Consider the following 21,174-nt stretch of genomic DNA (forward strand, 5'->3'; position numbering starts at 1 on the left):
GGTCTTTCTGCATTCTCTTCCTGCATTTTCCCAGAATCCTATCCTCTCTAACTCCTTCCTATAATAATACATGGGATTTCCTTAGGGTTTAGGATACAAAGAGATAATTCAGAATAACCTCTCAAATTAAAATTCTTAATAGTCATTCTACATAGTCATTTTTCTTGCCATATAAATTAGTATTCACAGATTCCAGTAATTAAGCCTTGGATCTTTAGGCAGGCTATTTTCAGCCTGCCACAATATTACATAGAAGCATTTGGTTCTATTTTTGATAATTTTATGTAATCTAAAATAGTTCTTAAATTAAAGAACCATTTAAAATAATAATTAGAAATGGTTCCAAGATGAGAAACATGCTGACAGATATGTCATGTTTATATTTATATGAACATTCAGAATAATTTCAGTCAATTATAACTTATATGCAGTGATTTTCTAATTAAAAAAATTTTTTTCCCTCCATTCTTATTGGACTCTGGCTCTTCTATTCTTTTGGAAAATTTAATGTGAACATGTTGATTGTATAAAATGACTCAGTAAACTCATAAAAATTAAGTTAATGTGATATACTTACGAATCTACACGTAAAATGTGCTGGTGAAAAAGCAAATACTTTTATTTAAAATTTATCATCTTATTTTCAATTTTAGGACACATAACATTTATAAGTGCTATAACATTTATGAAATTCAACAAAAAAATAAGTAGCATTAAACTTGAATTGATGTTTTAATACTCCAATTAATTACTTGAATTATTTAAAGAAACCAGACACATTCCATCATATATGGCAAATTTCACACTCCCATATACATGCATCCATGTGAGGCACATACATGGACCTCGGTTCACGGGCTCACCTGTGCCTCTGTTCCACACATATCTTTAGAGTGGCGTGTGGTAGAGGACATGCATATAGAATGAGTTATTCAGTAAAAAATCTCCTTGACAAAGATTTTGACAAGTGGGACACAGATATGTTGTGCTTCATCTTAGCCATTTGCATTCAGGTTTTATTATTCTGGACATAAGTTTTCCTTGAGAAGGATATCCCTTCAGGAATTTAATTCAGTGTGGCCTTTAAATGTGATTGTGTACATGGAGAAGACCTGAGAAAAATAAAACAAAGTTGACATGAATCCTATGACATCAAAAATCACAAACCTAGAGACAGTTTTGCCTCTAAAGAACCTTCTTGAAGGCACTCTTGACTTCCTTGTTCCTCAGGCTAGAGACCACAGAATTGATCTTGGGGATGACCCTACTGTAGAACACAGATGCCATTTGTCAGTGTCCATCGAATGGCTGGAGCTGGGCTCTAAGTACATGAAAATGAATGCCCCATAGAAGATGGAGACTGTAGTGAGGTGGGAGGCACAGGTGGATAAAGCCTTCTGGTACCTTGCAGAGGAGTGCATCTTTAGGACGGTGATAAATATGAATATGTAGGCTATGAAGATAACCAAGAGAACAAAAAAGATGTTGAAGCTGGCTACATAAACAGGATCCCTCTCCCTTACATGCCTGTCAGAACAAGACAGAGCCATGATGGCTGGAATAGCCCAGAAAGTGATGGACCACATTGGGTCTACAGATAGACAGACAGAATGTATTCCCAATATGGATGGAGGCTTTCAGGAAGCCACAAACATAGCCCATGATCAGATGTGCACACACACGTGGTGTCATGGTGGTGGTATAATTTAGGGGCTTACACACTGCTGCATAGTGAACACAGGCTACTGATGTCAAAAAGTAATTCACCAGAGTGGCAAAGGCTGCAAAAAAGAATATCTGAGCAGCACAAGCATTATAGGAGATGACTTTGTAAACTGCAAAGAGGGCTTCCTTGATGGCTCAGACAGTAAAGAATCTGCCTGCAATGCAGGAGACCTGGGTTCAAAACCTGGACTGGAAAGATCCTCTGGAGAAGGGAATGGCGACCCACTCCAGTATCCTTGCCTGGAGACTCCCATGGACAGAGGAGCCTGGTGGGTGACAGTCCCTGGGGTTGCAGAGCTGGACATGAAGACACATTGGGTCACTTCCATCCTGTTGTCCATTGATGTTCTTTGGGAATTATGAGATGTCCTGTAGCAAGTGAAAGTAAGGACAAGAGTGTTAAGTGGAATAAAAATTGCAGTGAAACTGAAATGTTTATATCAATTCAGCTCAGTTCAGTCACTCAGTCATGTACGAACAACTCTTTGCAACCCCATGGACTGCAGCACGCCAGGCCTCCCTGTCCATCACCAACTCCCGGAGTTTACTCAAACTCATGTCCATTGAGTCAGTGATGCCATCCAGCCATCTCATCCTCTGTCATATATACCACATGCTTATTTCATTATAGCCAATACATATTTCATGCAGATGACACCACTCTTATGGCAGAAAGTGAAGAGGAACTAAAAAGCCTCTTGATGAAAGTGAAAGAGGAAAGTGAAAAAGTTGGGTTAAAGCTCAACATTCAGAAAACGAAGATCATGGCATCTGGTCCCATCACTTCATGGCAAATAGATGGGGAAACAGTGGAAATAGTGTCAGACTTTATTTTTGGGGGCTCCAAAATCACTGCAGATGGTGACTGCAGCCATGAAATTAAAAGACGCTTACTCCTTGGAAGGAAAGTTATGACCAACTTAGATAGCATATTCAAAAGCAGAGATATTACTTTGCCAACAAAGGTCTGTCTAGTCAAGGCTATGGTTTTTCCAGTGATCATGTATGGATGTGAGAGTTGGACTGTGAAGAAAGCTGAGCGCCGAAGAATTGATGCTTTTGAACTGTGGTGCTGGTGAAGACTCTTGCAAGTCTCTTGGACTGCAAAGAGATCCAATTAGTCCATCCTAAAGGAGACCAGTCCTGGGTGTTCATTGCAAGGACTGATGCTGAAGCTGAAACTCCAATACTTTGGCCACCTCATGCGAAGAGTTGACTCATTGGAAAAGACTCTGATGCTGGAAGGGATTGGGGGCAGGAGGAGAAGGGGACGGCAGAGGATGAGATGGCTGGATGGCATTATCGACCCGATGAACATGAGTTTGGGTGAACTCTGGGAGTTAGTGATGGACAGGGAGGCCTGGTATCCTGCAATTCATGGGGTTGAAAAGAATTAGACACGACTGAGTGACTGAACTGAACTGAATACATATTTCAAGATTGTTGATATCTAACTACAAAATTTAATACATTAATTATCTAGATTTAAAAATTATTAAATTGTAAACTTTCCCAAACCAACAGAGACCCTATCTCTCTAGTTTTAAAATTTTGTATATTTGCAAACTGAGATTTGGAAAATTTAATGATTTGTCCAAGATGACATATCTGGGATACTCTGTCTCTGCTAATTCAGTTTTTTCTATCCTAGTAAAAGCTTACACTATTACATTACTCAACTGCCATAATAGCTCTAGACACTTTGCATATATATCCATTCATGATTCATCTCAGCAATTTCTAGACGTTGGTTAGTTTTTATTTTCATTTAAATAGTGAGGAACAAGATGGTGAGTAATTTATTCATATTTTGTTGTTGTCATTGTTGTTCAATTTTGCTAAGTTGTGTCCAACTCCTTGTGACCCCATAGACCACAGCATGCCAGGCTCCCCTGTCCTTCACTATCTCCCGGAATTTGTTCAGATTCATGCCCATTGAATCTGTGATATTATCTAACATTCTCATCCTTTCCCACCCCCTTTTCCTTTTGCCTTCAATGTTTCCCAGAGTTAGTCTTTTCCAGTTAGTCAAATCTTCACACGAGGTAGTCAAAGTATTGGAGCTTCAACTTCAGCATCAGTCCTTCCAGTGAATATTCGGGGTTGATTTCCTTTAGGACTGACTGATTTGATTCATATTTATGTAAGTATGGATGGCAAGCCAAGTTTCTGGTCCAAATAGAGTGATTGCTAAGCAAAATGGTCTTAATTGAATTTAAATCAAGTTGTTGTTCAGTCGTGTCTGACTGTTTGCAACCCCATGGACCACAGCTCACCCGGTTTCCCTGCCCTTCATCATCTTTCTGAGTTCACTCAAACTCATGTCCGTCGACTCAGTGATGTCATCCAACCATCTCATCCTCTGTCGTCCCCTTCTCCTCCTGCCTTCTGTCTTTCCCAGCGTCAAGGTCCTTTCCAATGAGTCAGCTCTTCACATCAGGTGGCCAAAGTATTAACTGTAAATAAGTAAATTTAACTGTAATTAAATTGAATTTAAATCAAATTAAATTTAACTTAGTTTAAAATTGCTCATTCGTTCCATTGGTTCAAATCCTGTGTTTGGAGTTCCCCAGTGTAGTTACTGAGACTTATATACATAGTGTAAGTGGTGGGATAACCCGAGCAGTAGGGACTTATACAGCTAGTGATTCTGTAGGGAAAGCATAACATCACATATAGAGCTTGGACTCTGGGATGAGGTGCAGATCAGCCCTACTGTTTGCTGTCCAGAAATCTGAATCCTAACATAAGTCCCCTGAACCTAAAGTTTTCCATTTACAAAATAAAAATAGTAATGAGATCTAACTCAAGATGTTATCGAATAATTAAATGAGATATTGCATTAAAAACCAATGAGTAAGCCTGTTATCATGGCCTGCTTAGTGTCAGCTATAATATTGTTAGGAGAGAATGATGGTTTCTGCATTGATTTGGCAAGGTGGGTGCAATATGTGGTGCTTTATGTGTGAGCTGTGAAACCTTGAAGCTTCTTCTTCAATTTGCCTTTTGTCGCACCATAAAGTCACTGTAAGTTTCACTCTGTTCCTGCTCCACTCATACGATTGCTTGGTTTGGTACTTTCATGTGGCTAGTTTTCTTAAAAAAAAAATTTCTTGAAATACATATTTTAACTTGTGTTTAAAGAGTCTCCTTTTGCTGCTGCTGCTGCTGCTAAGTCGCTTCAGTTGTGTCCGACTCTGTGCAACCCCAAAGACAGCAGCCCACCAGGCTCCCCTGTCCCTGGGATTCTCCAGGCAAGAACGCTGGAGTGGGTTGCCATTTCCTCCTCCAATGCAGGAAAGTGAAGTCGATTAGTCGTGTCTGACTCTTAGTGACCTTATGGACTGCAGCCTACCAGGCTCCTCCATCCATGGGATTTTCCAGGCAAGAGTACTGGAGTGGGGTGCCATTGCGTTCTCTGCTCCTTTCCTTAAACTCATTCTTTTTTCAGTACAATAATCCCATATTTGCACCACAGGTGGAAGGTGAATAATTATTTGTGGCTTGCCTTTACCCTGCAGGTCTGTTTTAGCGGCAAACCCCAAGTTGTTAAATATTTTATGTGAATCTGTTCTTGTGTAGGAACAATATTTTAATTCATTTGAATCAGAACCCTCTGGACAGACAGCCATCCGATGCTGTCTCCTATTCTCTATCAGTTTCCACCTAAACCTTTGGCAACTGCACTTTACAAGCCTAGCCTGTGAAGGCTTTATGCTTGCCAAACTTAACATACACATCATGTTATTATGTACTATGTTCTGAAACAAATGCTAAGAGCGTAAGACATAAAAGTGTTTGTGTGCAAGGTAGGTAGCATTCTTATTCTTATTTTACTGTTGGAGAATTGAGGATTTCTGAAGGAATGTGGTGCTCTACAAGTACACAGCTGATATGAGGATGATTCAAGATTTAAACCCATTTAAAACCTAATCAAAAGCCTATATTTTTATCCACATCACTGCCAACACGGATAGCTATGCTAGAAATATTAAAAATAAAATTCTGGGAAAATATTAAAACGAAATTTGGATCTTCCTAACTTGCTTTGGTCTCTTCTGTAATTTAAAGAAGGGTCATATAACTCTCCTTTTTTTTTCTTTGCCTCTAATAAGAGGCTCACATATAGTGAACAAGATGAAATTAGTACCTAATCAGAGCATCACCTAGACTACTTTTTTCAATAATGTTTTTAGAGGAACATCATGATAATGTTTCTAAGTATCACCTAACTTCCTACCGATATTTAATATTTGATATTTAATATGCAGCTTCTTAAAAGAAAACTCCTCCGTGTTTAAAAATTTTTTTGAAATATCTGTTAACGTATCTGTGCTTAGTAAATCACTGGGTGTAGCTGCCACACTGATTTTGCATGAATTATGGTTTTCCCTGAAAGTGTGTAATGCAGTAAAGAATCTGCCTGACAGTGCAGGAGATATGAGTTCAATCCCTGGGTTGGGAAGGTTCCCTGGAGAAGGGAATGGCAGCCCACTCCAGTATTCTTGCCTGGAAAATCCCATGGACAGAGGAGCCTGGTGGGCTACAGTCTGTGAGGTTGCAAAGAATTGGATGTAACTTAGTTACTAAACAATAGCAATTGAGTATAGAAGCTTATTTGGCTGCTTAAAAACAAGCAGCAGCCAATCCTGAAGAGTTGTTTGGAATAAATAATTCAGCCATGGAATAATGCATAAGTACTGTTCGAGAAGCTCTCTCAAGTGCTGTTCAAAGATTTCAAGGTCTCTAAGTCAGGGAATAATAGTGGAAACTATGTTAATATGGGTTCAAGTTCAGATTTCTCCATGCATTCTTTATGTGCTCTTGGAGAAATCATTTACCTCTTTATTTGTAAAATAAATGTAATAGAATTACTTTTCCCCCCAAATCCACAGAATTGTGTTTATAAACAGCAAATAAAGGAAATGTCTATAAAATAACTTGAGAGGAGGGTTTATAGTTTTAATATAATTAAATTATACAAAATATAAGTAAAGCTTATTATATTTACTCAATGTCATTTTTACCTTGGAGTATTTTCTCGGCTATGGCTGCAGAGTCATAGGAAATCCTAACAGCCAGAAGAGGACCTGCAGGTACAAACAACTATTGACATTTAGATGAACACAGAGTGATCACAGAGCCTAGGACCACAGTCTGGTTCCTCTAAAGGGAGGCCATCAAGAGTCGTGTTGGATTTCAGAAGCTAGTGCCTGGGAACCAGGAGTGACTTACAGAGACATGATGCCCGCAAGGGCTGTCTCCATGAGAACATCCACAGTATTTCTTCCTACTTTTCTAGGAAGAAGTAATTAGACTATCTGTGGGGACCACATTGGATATTTTGAGTGTGTACATGTATTTTTTGTTACTTTATATTATTTTCATTTTTAATTGGCACATAATTTTCAAACAGTAAGATGCATACTTTTTACTGTATAACTCTAAGAATCTGATCAAATGCAGAGTCAGGTAACCACTACCACAGTCACCCACTGTAAATTTCCCTGAGTTTCTTTGCAGTTAACCCAGTCACCAACCCATTGCCCCTCGTAGCCCATAATTTTTCCATATAATTTTGCCTTTGCGAATGTGTCCTTAACTAGAATCATGGAATAGGCAGTCCTTGTGATGTCTTCCGCTTAGAATAATTCAGTTTGAGGTCCACCTGTATTGTTACTTGGTATCTATAGTAGAATATTTAAATTGCAGAGTAGCATTCTGTAACGTACATTTTATGCAGTGGTTTTCTCGTCGTTGCTGTGGTTGTTGTTCCTTTCCTCATGTGAGGACCTTTGTGCTGTTTCTGATGTTTGGTGATTATAAAGAAAGCTGACCTAAAGATTGGCTAAATTTTTGTATGTGTGAACAAAGGCTTTGTTTTGGTGAATTCCCTCACTCATGGCTCACACTGTGGCGGAGCTAGGGGAAAGTTCTGGGTTCCCCAGGAAACCATCTAGACCTGCCACAGGATGAGCCCTGAGCGAGGGCATCTACTGAGTGATGGTGGAGGGAGGGAGACCATTGGTGGAGGGAGGGAGTGCCAGCTACAGACAGGAGGACAGCAGTATTTTCTGATGACATTTTTGACTTAATTTTGCAGGAGATCAAGACTTGCCACTGCCCTGGGAGGGTCTCAACAAGGATGATATTCACCCTCAAGAGGGTAAAAGTCCTTCGGGGGTGAAAACATCAGACATTTTCATTGTTTGTGCCTTTCCAAACCTCAACCCTGTCTGACAAAATCTTATGTCATCGTGTTTGATTTCATGGGAGATTGTGAGAAGTGAGACTAAAGGATCTATAAAGGCTCCTTAAGGACGTGCCTGGGCAACAATGGGTAAAAGAGCGAGAAGCCTTGCTCTAGACTAGATGGGCTTGAGCTTCCCTTCTCAGAGTATGTTCATTGTTTGGCAAAAATTATACCAGAGAGCTAGAGATAATGAGAGGATGTGAATAGATATGAGTAGCACAAGAGATGGATGGTCTTGGACACAAGGCTTATATTGCCTTCGTCTTTCTTGGCATAGTTCCCCTGTGGAACTCTGCCATCTTTTTCCAAGCTCTCTCACTGGCTGACACCCACATGAAGCCTATATGCTCATGCAGAGCTTCCCTCAGCTTCTGGACTCCAATAGCCTTCTCGTGGAATTTGATTCCTGACTTCCTGTGTGGCCACCAGGGGGACAGGTGATGCAACTTGCAAGTTCGAGATTGTCAGGCCCCCATGGGATGGACGTTGGCTGATGGGAAGCAAGAGACGAAAAGGAACAGGGCACATAAGTATCCATTTCCTCTCTCCCTGGACTGATCCCAGCTAGGATTTCTCCTTCCAAGGAGTATGTTGATTGAATATATCTAAGGAGACCACACTCCTGGTGAACAATCACCCTCGCAACAGTGTCTTTCTTTGCACTGTGTTGCATTTAGCCTAGCCTCTGCATCCTCTACTGGCCTCCTCCTTAAACCCCTGGGATTTCATCTGCCCAATAAAATATCAAGACTTAAATTCTTCCTTCAGGCTCTAGAAATGAGAAGACCTGTGATGAGATAGAAGTTATCATAGTCCCTCTGGGCTGCTATAACAAAATAAATTGGGTGGCTTATAAACAACAGAAATTTATTGCTTACAGTCCTGGAGGCTAGAAGTCCAAGACCAAGACTCTAGCAATGCAGTGTCTGGTGAGAGTCTGCCTCCTGGTTTATGGACTGCCATTTTTTGATTATATCATCACAAAGTGGAAGGGCAAAGGGAGCTTTTTCAGACCTCATTTATAAGGATGCTAATCCCATTCCTGAGGGCTCTGTACCCATGACCTAATCAACTTCCAAGACTATACCTCCTAATGCCATCAGCTGGGGTCATGTTTCAGCATATTAATTTTCAGATCAGATCAGATCAGTCGCTCAGTCGTGTCTGACTCTTTTCGACCCCATGAATCGCAGCACGCCAGGCCTCCCTGTCTATCACCAACTCCCGGAGTTCACTCAGACTCACGTCCATTGAGTCAGTGATGCCATCCAGCCATCTCATCCTCTGTCGTCCCTTCTCCTCTTGCCCCCAATCCCTCCCAGCATCAGAGTCTTTTCCAATGAGTCAACTCTTCGCATGAGGTGGCCAAAGTACTGGAGTTTCAGCTTTAGCATCAGTCCTTCCAAAGAAATCCCAGGGCTGATCTCCTTTAGAATGGACTGATTGGATCTCCTTGCAGTTCAAGGGACTCTCAAGAGTCTTCTCCAACACCACACTTCAAAAGCATCAATTCTTCGGCACTCAGCCTTCTTCACAGTCCAACTCTCACATCCATACATGACCACAGAAAAAACCATAGCCTTGACTAGATGAACCTTTGTTGGCAAAGTAATGTCTCTGCTTTTGAATATGCTATCTAGGTTGGTCATAACTTTCCTTCCAAGGAGTAAGCGTCTTTTAATTTCATGGCTGCAGTCACCATCTGTAGTGATTTTGGAGCCCCCCAAAATAAAGTCAGACACTGTTTCCACTGTTTCCCCATCTACTTCCCATGAAGTGATGGGACCAGATGCCATGATCTTCGTTTTCTGAATGTTGAGCTTTAAGTCAACTTTTTCACTCTCCACTTTCACCTTCATCTAGAGGCTTTTTAGTTCCTCTTCACTTTCTGCCATAAGGGTGGTGTCATCTGCATATCTGAGGTTATTGATATTTCTCCCGGCAATCTTGATTCCAGCTTGTGTTTCTTCCAGTCCAGCGTTTCTCATGATGTACTCTGCATATAAGTTAAATAAACAGGGTGACAGTATACAGCCTTGACGCACTCATTTTCCTGTTTGGAACCAGTATGTTGTTCCATGTCCAAGGGGACACAAATATTCAGACCATAGCAGTAGTAGGAGAAGGAACTCAAAAATATGCCTCGTGGTCAAGTTATAGAAATAAGGATTCTGGCTCCACACACATTTTTTTCCTAGTCATGACCAGACAGATAGAATAATTTGCCTTTTTTTCTCCATTACTCAGTTATTTTAAATATTAGTCACAAATATCTATACAGTTAGTCCATAGGTTACACTGATTCCTGTTGAGGAGGAGATGACTGTTCTTGGTTTGGGTGAGAAGTAACCAAACTAGATTATGAAGCACGTGCAGTGATTAGAAGTAGGAGTCTATTAATTTTGGTTGTCTTTCTAGCGATATGAGCCCCCCTGGTGGCTCAGACGGTAAAGAATCTGCCTGCAATGCAGGAGACCCAGGTTCAATCCCTAGGTCAGGAAGATGTCCTGGAGAAGGGAATGGTAGTTCCCTACTCCAGTATTCTTGCCTGGAGAATTCCATGGATGGAGTAGCCTGGTGGGCTACAGTCCATGGGGTTGCAAAAAGTCGGACACAACTGAGCAATTTTCACTTTCACTGTATATGCAGCCTTCCGTTTTCCTGTCTATTTCAGGGTCTTATCTTTCCAGCCTTCCCAGTGTATCTGTGAACAACCGAATATCATTGCAATATGTTTCCTTTCAACATTAAAAACCCAGAGTTTATTTCTTTAGTTTGCAACTACGAGCCCCAAGGGCCAAATCACTGGGTCCCTAGATTCCCTTCCAACACTGACATTCATTCAAGTGGGAAGGAGACTGTAGCCTACCCGCTTCCACGAGACATGGCGTCTCTTTGGAGTCATAATCCCTAGTGCAGGAATTACAGTTGGCTCTTGAGGTGTTTACTGTTTTCCCTCTAGTTGGCACTAGTGAGAAAGCAGAGAAGGAACTCTCAAAATTCTTACCATCTATCTCACTAGGAACATAAGACACACAGCAAACAATTCACTTGCTACCAAAGGTAATAAGCGGCTAAGTTACAAACCTGGAATCACAGGTGGGAAGAGGCATCTGAAGACAAACAAACAAAAAAGCTGAGCAGCCCATCTATTCCCTGTATACCTCACTGAGCTGGGGTGTGAAAACAACCATCTGTCCTGAGGAAAGCCTTCAGGGACACTGTCCCCAGGGATTTACAAGTAGCTGACTGTCCCATGTGAGCCTGGCACCGTGACTTTATCAGTTCTGTGCTTGGGGAAAGAGCCTGGTTCTGAGAAGTACATGAGACCTGCTCTCTGTCTCCCTGCTGCAGCCCTGTCATCAGCAAGCTATGCTGCTGGGTCTAGAGCCCAGTGACATCCTGAGGTCCTAGCGTCTTTCAGAGGTGAGCCCATTTAGACTAGCACTGCGGCTCTCAGCTAGTTAGGCAGGGGCCCCAGGGACTCGGGCGAGTTTTGCAGGACTTCTGGTGGCAGGACCGGAAAGGCAGGAAGGTGAGACTGTCACTCAAAATACACACTTGCTCATGCTAGTCGATCCCGAACCAGTCCAGGGCTTAACCCTCACAGGACCCTCGAAGGCTGCTCCGTGTCTGGCCCTGAGGTTAGATGTCTGGTCTGTGTCTGGCCTGCTTGTTTCTTTGTCTCTCTTTATTTTTGCCTTGGCACCTCCACTCTAAGCTTCTCTCTCTGCCTCTCTCTGAGTCTGTAAGCCACGCTTCATGGGGGCTAAGAGACCCCAGACCTCCTACTCCAGTCTTCACTGCCTTCAGTTTTCCAGAATCCTGGGGTTCTTCTGACTCCATCATGGAAAGAAAACCTACATGAAGACTTGGCTCTCTCTCTAATCTTTGAGGGATGAAGATTTTGGAGATAATAGAAGAGAGAGAAAAACTGAGAGGGAGACAATACTATGAGAGCAGAGGGTGAGACCCGAACCTCTTGGCTCTCAAGCCAGTGTTCTTCCCAAGGAAATCCATACTCAGTCCAATACCCCTGCCCCGGGTAACACCTTGGGAGGTTCTCGTCATTTTCTGATCACTTTTACTATTTAAAAATAAGTTTTACCTTAGAACTAAAGGCTCACTTCCAGGTGGCCGAAAGCCTGGCCCAATTAGAAACTTCAGTTTCACATCCTTCGCAGTCTGTGTCCTCCCTTCTGAGCTGAGTCTGCTCTGCAGTGTGGGGGTGTATCGCAGGGAGCCGCAAGGAGAAGGCTGGCAGTGGAAAGGGACATCCTCTGTCTGCTGCCATGGGATACTAGGGGGCGGTGAGTTGCAGGTGGCAGGACTGCTCCACCGTGAGAACACTTGGGATTCTTCAGAGGCCTTTCAGGGACTGGTCCGTGAAGCATTTCCTTGACAAAGGCGATGAGCTTTCTCCCTGATCTCTCTATGACTGCCCGTTTCCTAAGACAGCCCCTCCCTGATCCCTTATTCTATAACTTCCTCTTCCCCAAAAGGCTTCTTCCTGGTTGGAGTCCCAACAAGGAAGCTTGAGCTCAACGACCTCCTGCAGCCACCACTTGGCCTGTGGGCAACTCGCGCTGTGTCCCCTGTGAGGATGCAGGACGGTCCTGCCGTATCAGTAGTGAGCTGATGCGCTGTGCCTCCCATCTTCCGACAGAGAGGAAAACACAAGACTTTAGGCTCTTACGTGTCCCCTAAACTTTCTCCATTCACCTAACATCTAACCATAAATGAAGTAATTGTCTGGTCTCCCTTTCTTGTACACCTTCTCCGAGAACAGTTCTTTTGGGATTGTCCCTTGAATTTGAGTGGGAAGAAGAACCCACATATAGTGTATTCTCACGAGCACACCTAACACTCAGTTGGCTACTCCCAAACTCTTCACTTTAATGACTCTTCAAAAGGATGCAGGTGAGTGGTGGGGAAGGTCTTGGGACCGGTTAGTTCATTTTTAAGTAATTCCTTCAGAGCTATCTCACATCTTTAGAGAATGGAACATACCTCATATATTGTCCTCAGTTCAGGGCTTGTCACTAATTTGGAGCCAACTGTAAAAATCACATTCAGAACCATGTTAGAGCTTAAAACATATTCATCGAGAAGTATCTATCATGTCCCTGTCTTTTCTTTCTAAGGCATTTCCTGAGTCTCTGCACAGCTGAAATAGTTCCCTTATTAAGTAACCTTTTTCCACCCTTCATTCCCCTTCAGGCTTCCCTGTGACCCCAGTTGAATAGTACCACATTGGGTTTCCTTGTGGGGGTGAAGACTTTGTGGTCCTTTCTCCAGATCAGCAGAAATATGCATCTAGGAAACCAAACGAGTGTCTCTGAATTCCTCCTCCTGGGACTCTCCACCCAACCTGAGCAGCAGGAGCTCCTCTTTGCGCTTTTCCTGGCTATGTACCTGGCCACTGTGGTGGGGAACGGGCTCATCATTCTGGCCATCGGCTTGGACTCTTACCTTCACACCCCCATGTACCTCTTCCTCGCCAACCTAGCCTTTGCTGATATTTCCTCCATTTCCACCTCAGTCCCCAAAATGCTGATGAATATTCAGACCAAGAGTCCATCCATCTCCTATGAGAGCTGCGTCACACAGATGTATTTTTCTATTGTCTTTGTTGTCATTGACAACTTCCTCTTGGGGGTCATGGCCTGTGACCGCTTTGTGGCTATCTGCCACCCTCTGAACTACACGGCCATCATGGGACCCAGGCTCTGCCTTTGGCTGACTGCCATCCCCTGGGTCCTCAGTAATGCTGTCGCCCTGACACACACCCTTCTGCTCCTTCGACTGGTCTTCTGTGATGGCAATGCTCTCCCGCACTTCTTCTGTGACCTGGCCCCGCTGCTCAGGCTGTCCTGCTCAGACACGACGGCCAATGAGCTCGTGCTCTTTGTCGTGGGCTCGTGGGTTGTCACCCTGCCCTTCGCCCTCACCCTCATCTCCTATGTCTGCGTCGTCAGGGCTGTCCTGAGACTCTCACCCACAGAGGGGCGGTGGAAAGCCTTCTCCACCTGTGGCTCTCACCTGACAGTCGTGTTCCTCTTCTACGGGACCATCGCAGGGGTCTACTTCTTCCCTTCATCCTCTGACCCTGACAACAGAGACAAGATTGGGGCGGTGCTGTTCACTGTGGTGACCCCCATGATGAACCCCTTCATCTACAGCCTGAGGAACAAGGACATGAAAGGGGCCCTGAGGAGACTCCTCCATGGGAGAAGGGCTCTCCCTGTGATGCCCTGAGCATCTGAATTCCTTTGTCCCCATTGCAGAATGGATGATTCTGCTCAGAGTTCATGGCATAGATGCGATGGTTTAACTTTTAGTGGACTTTCAGAAATCTGCTTCCTATTCCAGTCACTGCGGGGCTGGGGCTTTTCCACACAGCACTGGTCTTGGAAACAAAGTGCCTGATGCCCATGGTGACTCACAACAGTAACATACATACTGATTATAATCTATGCAACTAGAGAATTCTGTGAAAATTGTTCATGACTTAGACAGTAAGACGTGCATGTAGTACCTATAGTTTAGCTAGTGCATCTTTGAGGACAGTTGTTACCAATTCCTTCAAACTACATTACTAAAAAGCAGGTGTGAAATCCACCTGCTTTTCTATAGGTTACCAAACATCCTCTTAACATCCTTCCTCGAGTACCTCAATATCCACCTTATCCCATAGCTCCAACAGGAACTGTCACTTGACCTCTGCTTTCTTTATTCCACGTGGATCAACATGAGACCTAGATTTTTCCTCAAGGGGCTTCGGATCTGGCCCAGGTCTGCTGCTAACTCTGTGTGACAAGACATATTACTAACCTGCAATGTGACTGCTGCTGCTGCCAAGTCGCTTCAGTCGTGTCCAACTCTGTGCGACCCCATAGATGGCAGCCCACCAGGCTCCCCCGTCCCTGGGATTCTCCGGGCAAGAACACTGGAGTGGGTTGCCATTTCCTTCTCCAGTGCCTGAAAGTGAAAAGTGAAAGTGAAAGTGAAAGTGAAGTAACTCAGTTGTGTCCGACTCTTAGCCCACCAGGCCCCTCCATCCATGGGATTTTCCAGGCAAGAGTACTGGAGTTGCAATGTAACAAGGGATCTAATATCAGCAAATAAGGTTTTATAATGGTGTGCATCATTAAAATCCACTTATGTAAAACAGAATATGCAGAAGGAGATGCTTGGGAGGAGTCAGCAAAATATTAACAGTGGCCATGGCAGGTTATGTTTTCCAAGAATGGACGCAGCAACATTTCCGTCCCACATGCTTTTGAAGGACTTGCCACTTCCTCATCAAGAGGTGGAGTCTGAGGCCCTTCCCCTGAACCTGGAGGACTGTGGGGGTGGCTTTGACCAACAGAGGATCCCAGAGTGGTGCTGCATGATCCCTGAGGCTCTTAGAAAACCCTGTACACTTTCCTGTAGCACTGTCTCAAGAATGCACTCTGGGGCCTGAATTAGCATGGAAGTAGTCCCTCTACTCTGAGGTCGCCCTGCTGGAGAGACCACAGAGAGTCAGAGAGAGACGCACAAGGTATCCCGGGTGTTTCAGCCAACAAGCCTCTGAGTCTCCTGCCAGGCACCCGCCACAGGAGGGAGTGAGACTCTGGCTGATATCCTAGCCTCAACACTGATGGCAAAAATGTCACGTTTCACAGCTCTAAGTGAAAATTGCCTGGTTGTCTTCAGTCAATTCCTAGAACTCTGAGACACAACAATCAAATGCCTACTATTATTTTAAGCCCCTTACATTTGGGGTTTGTTATACAGCAGCATGTAACCAAAATGGTGGTTTTGTTTCATGGGTAAAGTGATTAATACTATATCTATTAATACTATGGTATTAATAATATCATTTTAACATTTTACAGTGACTATCACTCTAGGAAGAAATAGAGCACTTTTTAAATTTAATTTTAAGGAATAAAGGCTGTCTTGCGTACTAAACCATCATGCCAGAATCTTCTAGGTTGCATAAACATCAGTTAGGCAGAGATATAAGTTTCTCTCTTTATTGTGATTCCATTAAGCCCATATTTGATGGAATAAGAACCGTGATGATCAGATCTTGCTCATTTGGTTTGAATTGTGCCTCATCCCTGTGGACCTGTCCTGGACCTCTGTTACTTCTGTCTTATAGATCCTACAGAAGGTGTATTCATTCTAAGATATCGCTCCATCTGCAGTGAGTAATGGGGAAGTTGGCTGGTTAGAAATAGATTTAAGTGCAGGTTGGGAGTTTTTTGAGAAATTAAATTAAGATCAAGTTTAGGACACAAAAGACAACTAATTAAGAAGATAAGGAATCACAAACTTTTATGAAAACCTTGACAATTTTTACAGAAGAAAGACATAAATCTGTACTTAAATTCTTATATTTCCCTGAATCATTCCTCTGTCATTTTCAGGGAACATCTATTATAAACCTTCTATTCACCAGGCTCTAAGTCTGGCCCTGGGACTAAAAGAATGAATAATTCACAGTCTCTGCCTTTAATGCACTCACAAACTAAAGAGAGAAACTGAAAAAAAAATTAAGGATTTTTAAGACTTGAGAAGCAAAGATGGCATTTAATCAATAATTCATCTCATTAGATTTAGAAAGCATAAATATTTTGTGCAAGAGACAGACAACCAAATTTTATAACATTCTTGTTCTTTTGTGTTCACTATCCCTGAGAAAAGCAAATTTAATCTTTCTGAATAAATTAATAGAAAACCTTGCCATCTAAGTGTAAGTAACACAATTGCAAGAGAAATATCTGGGGAAAAAAAATCAATACATTGAGTAGAAATGATTTGTAAAACTTAATGCATAAAGTGTCAGGAAATATTTGTTATTTCTTAACCAAACAAATGTTTTTTGAGTACATAGTGAGTCAAGGGAAACGGCAGCAGCGTTGCTTTCCTGGCTGTTGCTTCGTTGTACATGAGCTAGATGATGGGCTCACAGTGCTGGCTTTCATACGCGGGGACAGGACGGCCTGTGACAGGAAAAGTGAGGTCAGGCGACAGACAGTGTCGCAGGCTGAAACAGCTATTTTAAGTAAGGAAGTTCAGGGGTTGAGGAAGGCTTGTTTCAGGTATTTGAGCTGAGAAATGAATAAAATTAGGGAGTGGCCATGACAAGATCTGGAAAAACACATTCCAAGAAAAGGGAAGAGCAGATCCTTTAATAAATAAATAAAGATCCTGATATGAGAACATGTCTGATATATTGAAGGGATTGTAAATGCGTAGGACTAGGGGGAAGGGGAGGTAAGTATAGTCCTGGAGGCAGTTGGTGCCCAACCTGGTTGAATTTTGGAGGTCATGACAAAGAGTCTGAATTTTATTCAAATACCTCAAGCACTTAAAGCCATGAGATGAGATGAAACTACCCAAGGAGTGGCCTCAGAGGGAGAGTAGGGCCTATGACTAAGTCCTGGATGCCTCTGATATTCAGAAATAAGGAGCCAGCAAAGGAGGCTGAGGACAGCAGCCCAGGAGGCAGGAGACAGAACAGAGTCGGGAAGATGGAGGAAGGAAGTGAGAGCTCTTCCAAAGAAAGGGGGGATCAACTGTTTCAAATACCACAGGGGCCGCCATCACTCCCAAAACCACACATCCTCATCTGCCCTTTTCAGTCCATGCTGCCCTCATCCTTAGCCATCTCCCCACCACATCTACATCCTCAGGGTTGAATTCAGATTGGGAATGCCCCCTTCAGAACATATTTCTCAGAAGATGGAAACATCTCAGATTTCTCATTTGCCTCTGTCTTCCTTCCATGGCTTATGTCTCTCTCTGTAGTCTCTTTTTAACAGAGGAATTTAGATGACTCAGAACGACAAATCCCATTTAAAACTGGCCTATGGCTTCAGGCAATACCCTTGGTGACCATTTTTAACCAGCCAAGAATACTCAGGAACATCCTCTGCTTTCTTTGACAATAAAAGTATTAGTACACTGCAATAAGTATGGTTTCTCTCAGAGAAAATTAACACTATTTACATTTCAAAAGCAATCCGTTTAATTTACCACAGTAATAAGCAAAAAATTAAACTGTTTGATCATTCTAGTGGATGCAGAAATTGATTTTGGACAAAACCTAGTATTCATCCCTGATTTCAGGGGGAAAAAAACAACAACTCTTAACGAACTAAGAATCAGAAGGAACTCCCTTAACCTGGTAAAAAGTCATCTGTGCATAATGAAAGCCGAGAGACTGAAGATTTCCCTAAGGTCAAGAACAGGAAAGGGATTTTCATTCTCATCACTTCTCTTCGATACTTTATTAGAAGTGAATAAGTCAGCCAGAGAAAGACAAATATTATCTGATCTCATTTATAAGTAGAATCTAAAAAACTCAAACTCATGGAAATAGATATTTGTGGCTTCCAGAGGCAAGGGATAGAGGGTGGGGGCACTGGAGGTGAGGATGAAGGGTGGGGGAACTGGGGTGGGGGTGGTCAAAAGGCACAGGCTTCCAGTTGTAAGACAAATAAGTCCTGGGATGTAATGCGCAACATGTTGACTACAGTTAGCGATACTGTTCTGTATATTTGAAAGTTGCTAGTAGACTACATCTTACACATTCTCATCACAAGGAAAAAATTTTGTAACTATGTCAGGTGATGGATGTTAAGTAATTGTAGCAATCATTTCACTATATACACATATATCTAATCATTTTGTACACTTTAAATTTTTGTCATGTGTCAATTATATCTCGATAAAACTATAAACATTAAGTAAATAAATAAAAATATTAACTAAGACATGTAAGACAAAATAATATCCCAGAGGCTCAGAAAGAAGTACCCAAGGAGAACTCATGGTAGCAAACTTGGATTAAGTTCAGTTCAGTCACTGAGTCATTTATGACTCTTTGCGACCCCCATGGACTGCAGCATGTGAGGCTTCCCTGTCCATCACCAACTCCTGGAGCTTGCTCAAACTCATGTCCATCGAGTCTGTGATGCCATCCAATCATCTCATCCTCTGTCATCCCCTTCTCCTCCTTCTTTCATTCTTTCCCAGCATCAGGGTCTTTTCCAAGGAGTCAATTCTTCACATCAGGTGGGCAAATTTGGAATAAAAAACAAATAAACCTGGTATTGATGGTTCAAGCCAGTACAATAAGGCAAGAAAAAGAAAACAAAGGCTGATTTGTGAATCCCAATCTCTTGGCCACCTGTGATTTTTCTCAACATTTTTTCTTAGACACATCCAAGCAACACTTTTCTAAAATTTTTATGTCCTCAAAATGAAAGTTTCTAGAGTTCAAAAGATACTATCCATTTAATCTAGGAGCTTCATTTTCTCACATACAACTACGAGTATGTGAGTTGCATGTGCTGCACACGTTACAAAGTGCCAGCACATCAGGGCTGCAAAATACATGGTGTTGACGGCTTCCTGTCTCTACAGATTGAACTTTTATCTTTTCTTTACTACGTAAAAGGAAAAAGAAAAATGGAATAGCAGTAAATGTCAGATTGAGTGTTTATATAGGTCAGGTAGGAGATCATAGCAAGAGATTGTGTTTATGACAATGAAGCACTCAGGCATGGAGCCCCACTCTAGCATGTCCTTGCCAACCTTGGGACAATCACTCAACTACTGTTTACAGGTAGATGAGGCACTCAAGTCCCAGGTGCCTCATCTGCCTGTAAACAGGGATAATAGTAGAACATGCCTCACAGAGTTCTGGAGAGTGTCAAATGAGATAAGTCCTATAGCAAATACCAAGCATGGGCTTCCGTGGTGGCTCAGTGGTAAAGAATCTGCCTGTGAGTGCAGGAGATGTGGGTTCAATCCCTGGGTCAGGAGGACCCCTTGGAGAAGAAAGTGGCAACCCACTCTAGTATTCTTGCCTGGAAAGCCCCATAGACAGAGGAACCTGGGGGCTAAACAGTCCCTGGGGAGCAAAAGGTCAGACGTGACCTAGCGACCAAACAGCAACAATGAGAAACGGCAAATGTCACAATTCCTGGAAGGCAAAGACTGCCTAACGAATACGCTGTCTATCTAAATCTATCCATCTATCTGCCTGTGTCTCTACCTAATCCTCATCATCATTAATATTATTCTTATTATTCAAAATCCACAGACACATGGCAAAACCAATACAATATTGTAAAGTTAAAAAATGAAATAAAATTAAAAGAAAATCCACAGACACAATAAGAAAAACGATGACAACATAAATAATAAACTTTGGAAAATTCCTTTGGATCAAGACAGTAGTTGTATCTGTAGATAGATGTTTGGTTTTCCAGATATTTTTGCTTCATGTGTCAAATATTTGTTGTGACAGGCAATGCCAATTTATTACAAAATTTGAAGTCATTATCAAGTGGTTGTTAGGGTGCCTTCTCTCTCTTGAAGTTTATAGAGTTTTTATGGCTTACTTCCACCAACACAACTTGAAATTTAATGAGTTGTTAATGCTAAACAAAATGACTTTTAATTTAAGATTCAAAGTTTTATTTCCAGTTACATTACTAGATTAAGCTAGAGCTCACAGGGAGCTTCCGTTCAAGTTGAGGGATATAGATGAACAGGTGAACAAATAAAAAAACTGAGTGTTGATGGCAATTATGAAGAATGAAGCAGGCTGAGGAAGAAGCCTCGGAGTGAAGCGACTATTTTATAAAGTAGTCCAGGGAAGGCCTACATGACTTCCCCAAACAGATACCATCTAACACGCGATCTGAAATGACTTGAGAAGTATTCCAGGCAGAGAAAAGGGCAAATACAAAGCTTCTGAGCCAGGGGCATGCATGGCACTGTCCAGGAAAGCAAGAAATCAGTGTGAGTAAAGAGGGTGAGTGGGTAGGAGGGTGATAAGACAAGGTAACAGCTCAACTTAGGTACTATGGTGAAATCAGCCACTTCAAAGCATTTCTGAAAAAAAGAAAAGATGGAAGAAAATAGCCTTAATAATATCACTGCACTATTTTTAACATAATGTAGAGAGATGGTAGTCTTAAAATTAATGTAAAAAAAAGTCTTAATATTTTTCCACTTTTAGTCTAACGTGACTATTTATGCTTTGGAAATTGTCATGTGAACATGCTTTCTCTTACCAAAACCCTCAGTAACAACTCAAACTTTAACTTCTAAGATGATGTTATTATTTAATCTTATTAAAATGTGTCAAAACCCACATTTACTTCATTAAAATATTTTATTCAAAA

At 42.1% G+C, this 21,174-nt stretch overlaps 1 protein-coding gene and 1 pseudogene across 1 annotated transcript; one reads left to right on the forward strand and one right to left on the reverse strand.

Annotated features, from left to right (window-relative positions):
* Positions 1–1,172: 1,172 nt before the first annotated feature.
* LOC100337203 (olfactory receptor 5B3-like) lies at positions 1,173–10,864 on the reverse strand (annotated as a pseudogene).
* Positions 10,865–13,288: 2,424 nt separating this feature from the next.
* On the forward strand, positions 13,289–14,236 carry OR1S7 (olfactory receptor family 1 subfamily S member 7). Its single transcript, NM_001390217.1, has one exon. The coding sequence runs from the start codon at positions 13,289–13,291 to the stop codon at positions 14,234–14,236; it is 948 nt and encodes a 315-aa protein (NP_001377146.1).
* The last annotated feature ends 6,938 nt before the right edge of the window (positions 14,237–21,174 follow it).

Source organism: Bos taurus, chromosome 15 (assembly GCF_002263795.3).
Source record: "Bos taurus isolate L1 Dominette 01449 registration number 42190680 breed Hereford chromosome 15, ARS-UCD2.0, whole genome shotgun sequence".
NCBI classification, from domain to species: Eukaryota; Metazoa; Chordata; class Mammalia; order Artiodactyla; family Bovidae; genus Bos; species Bos taurus.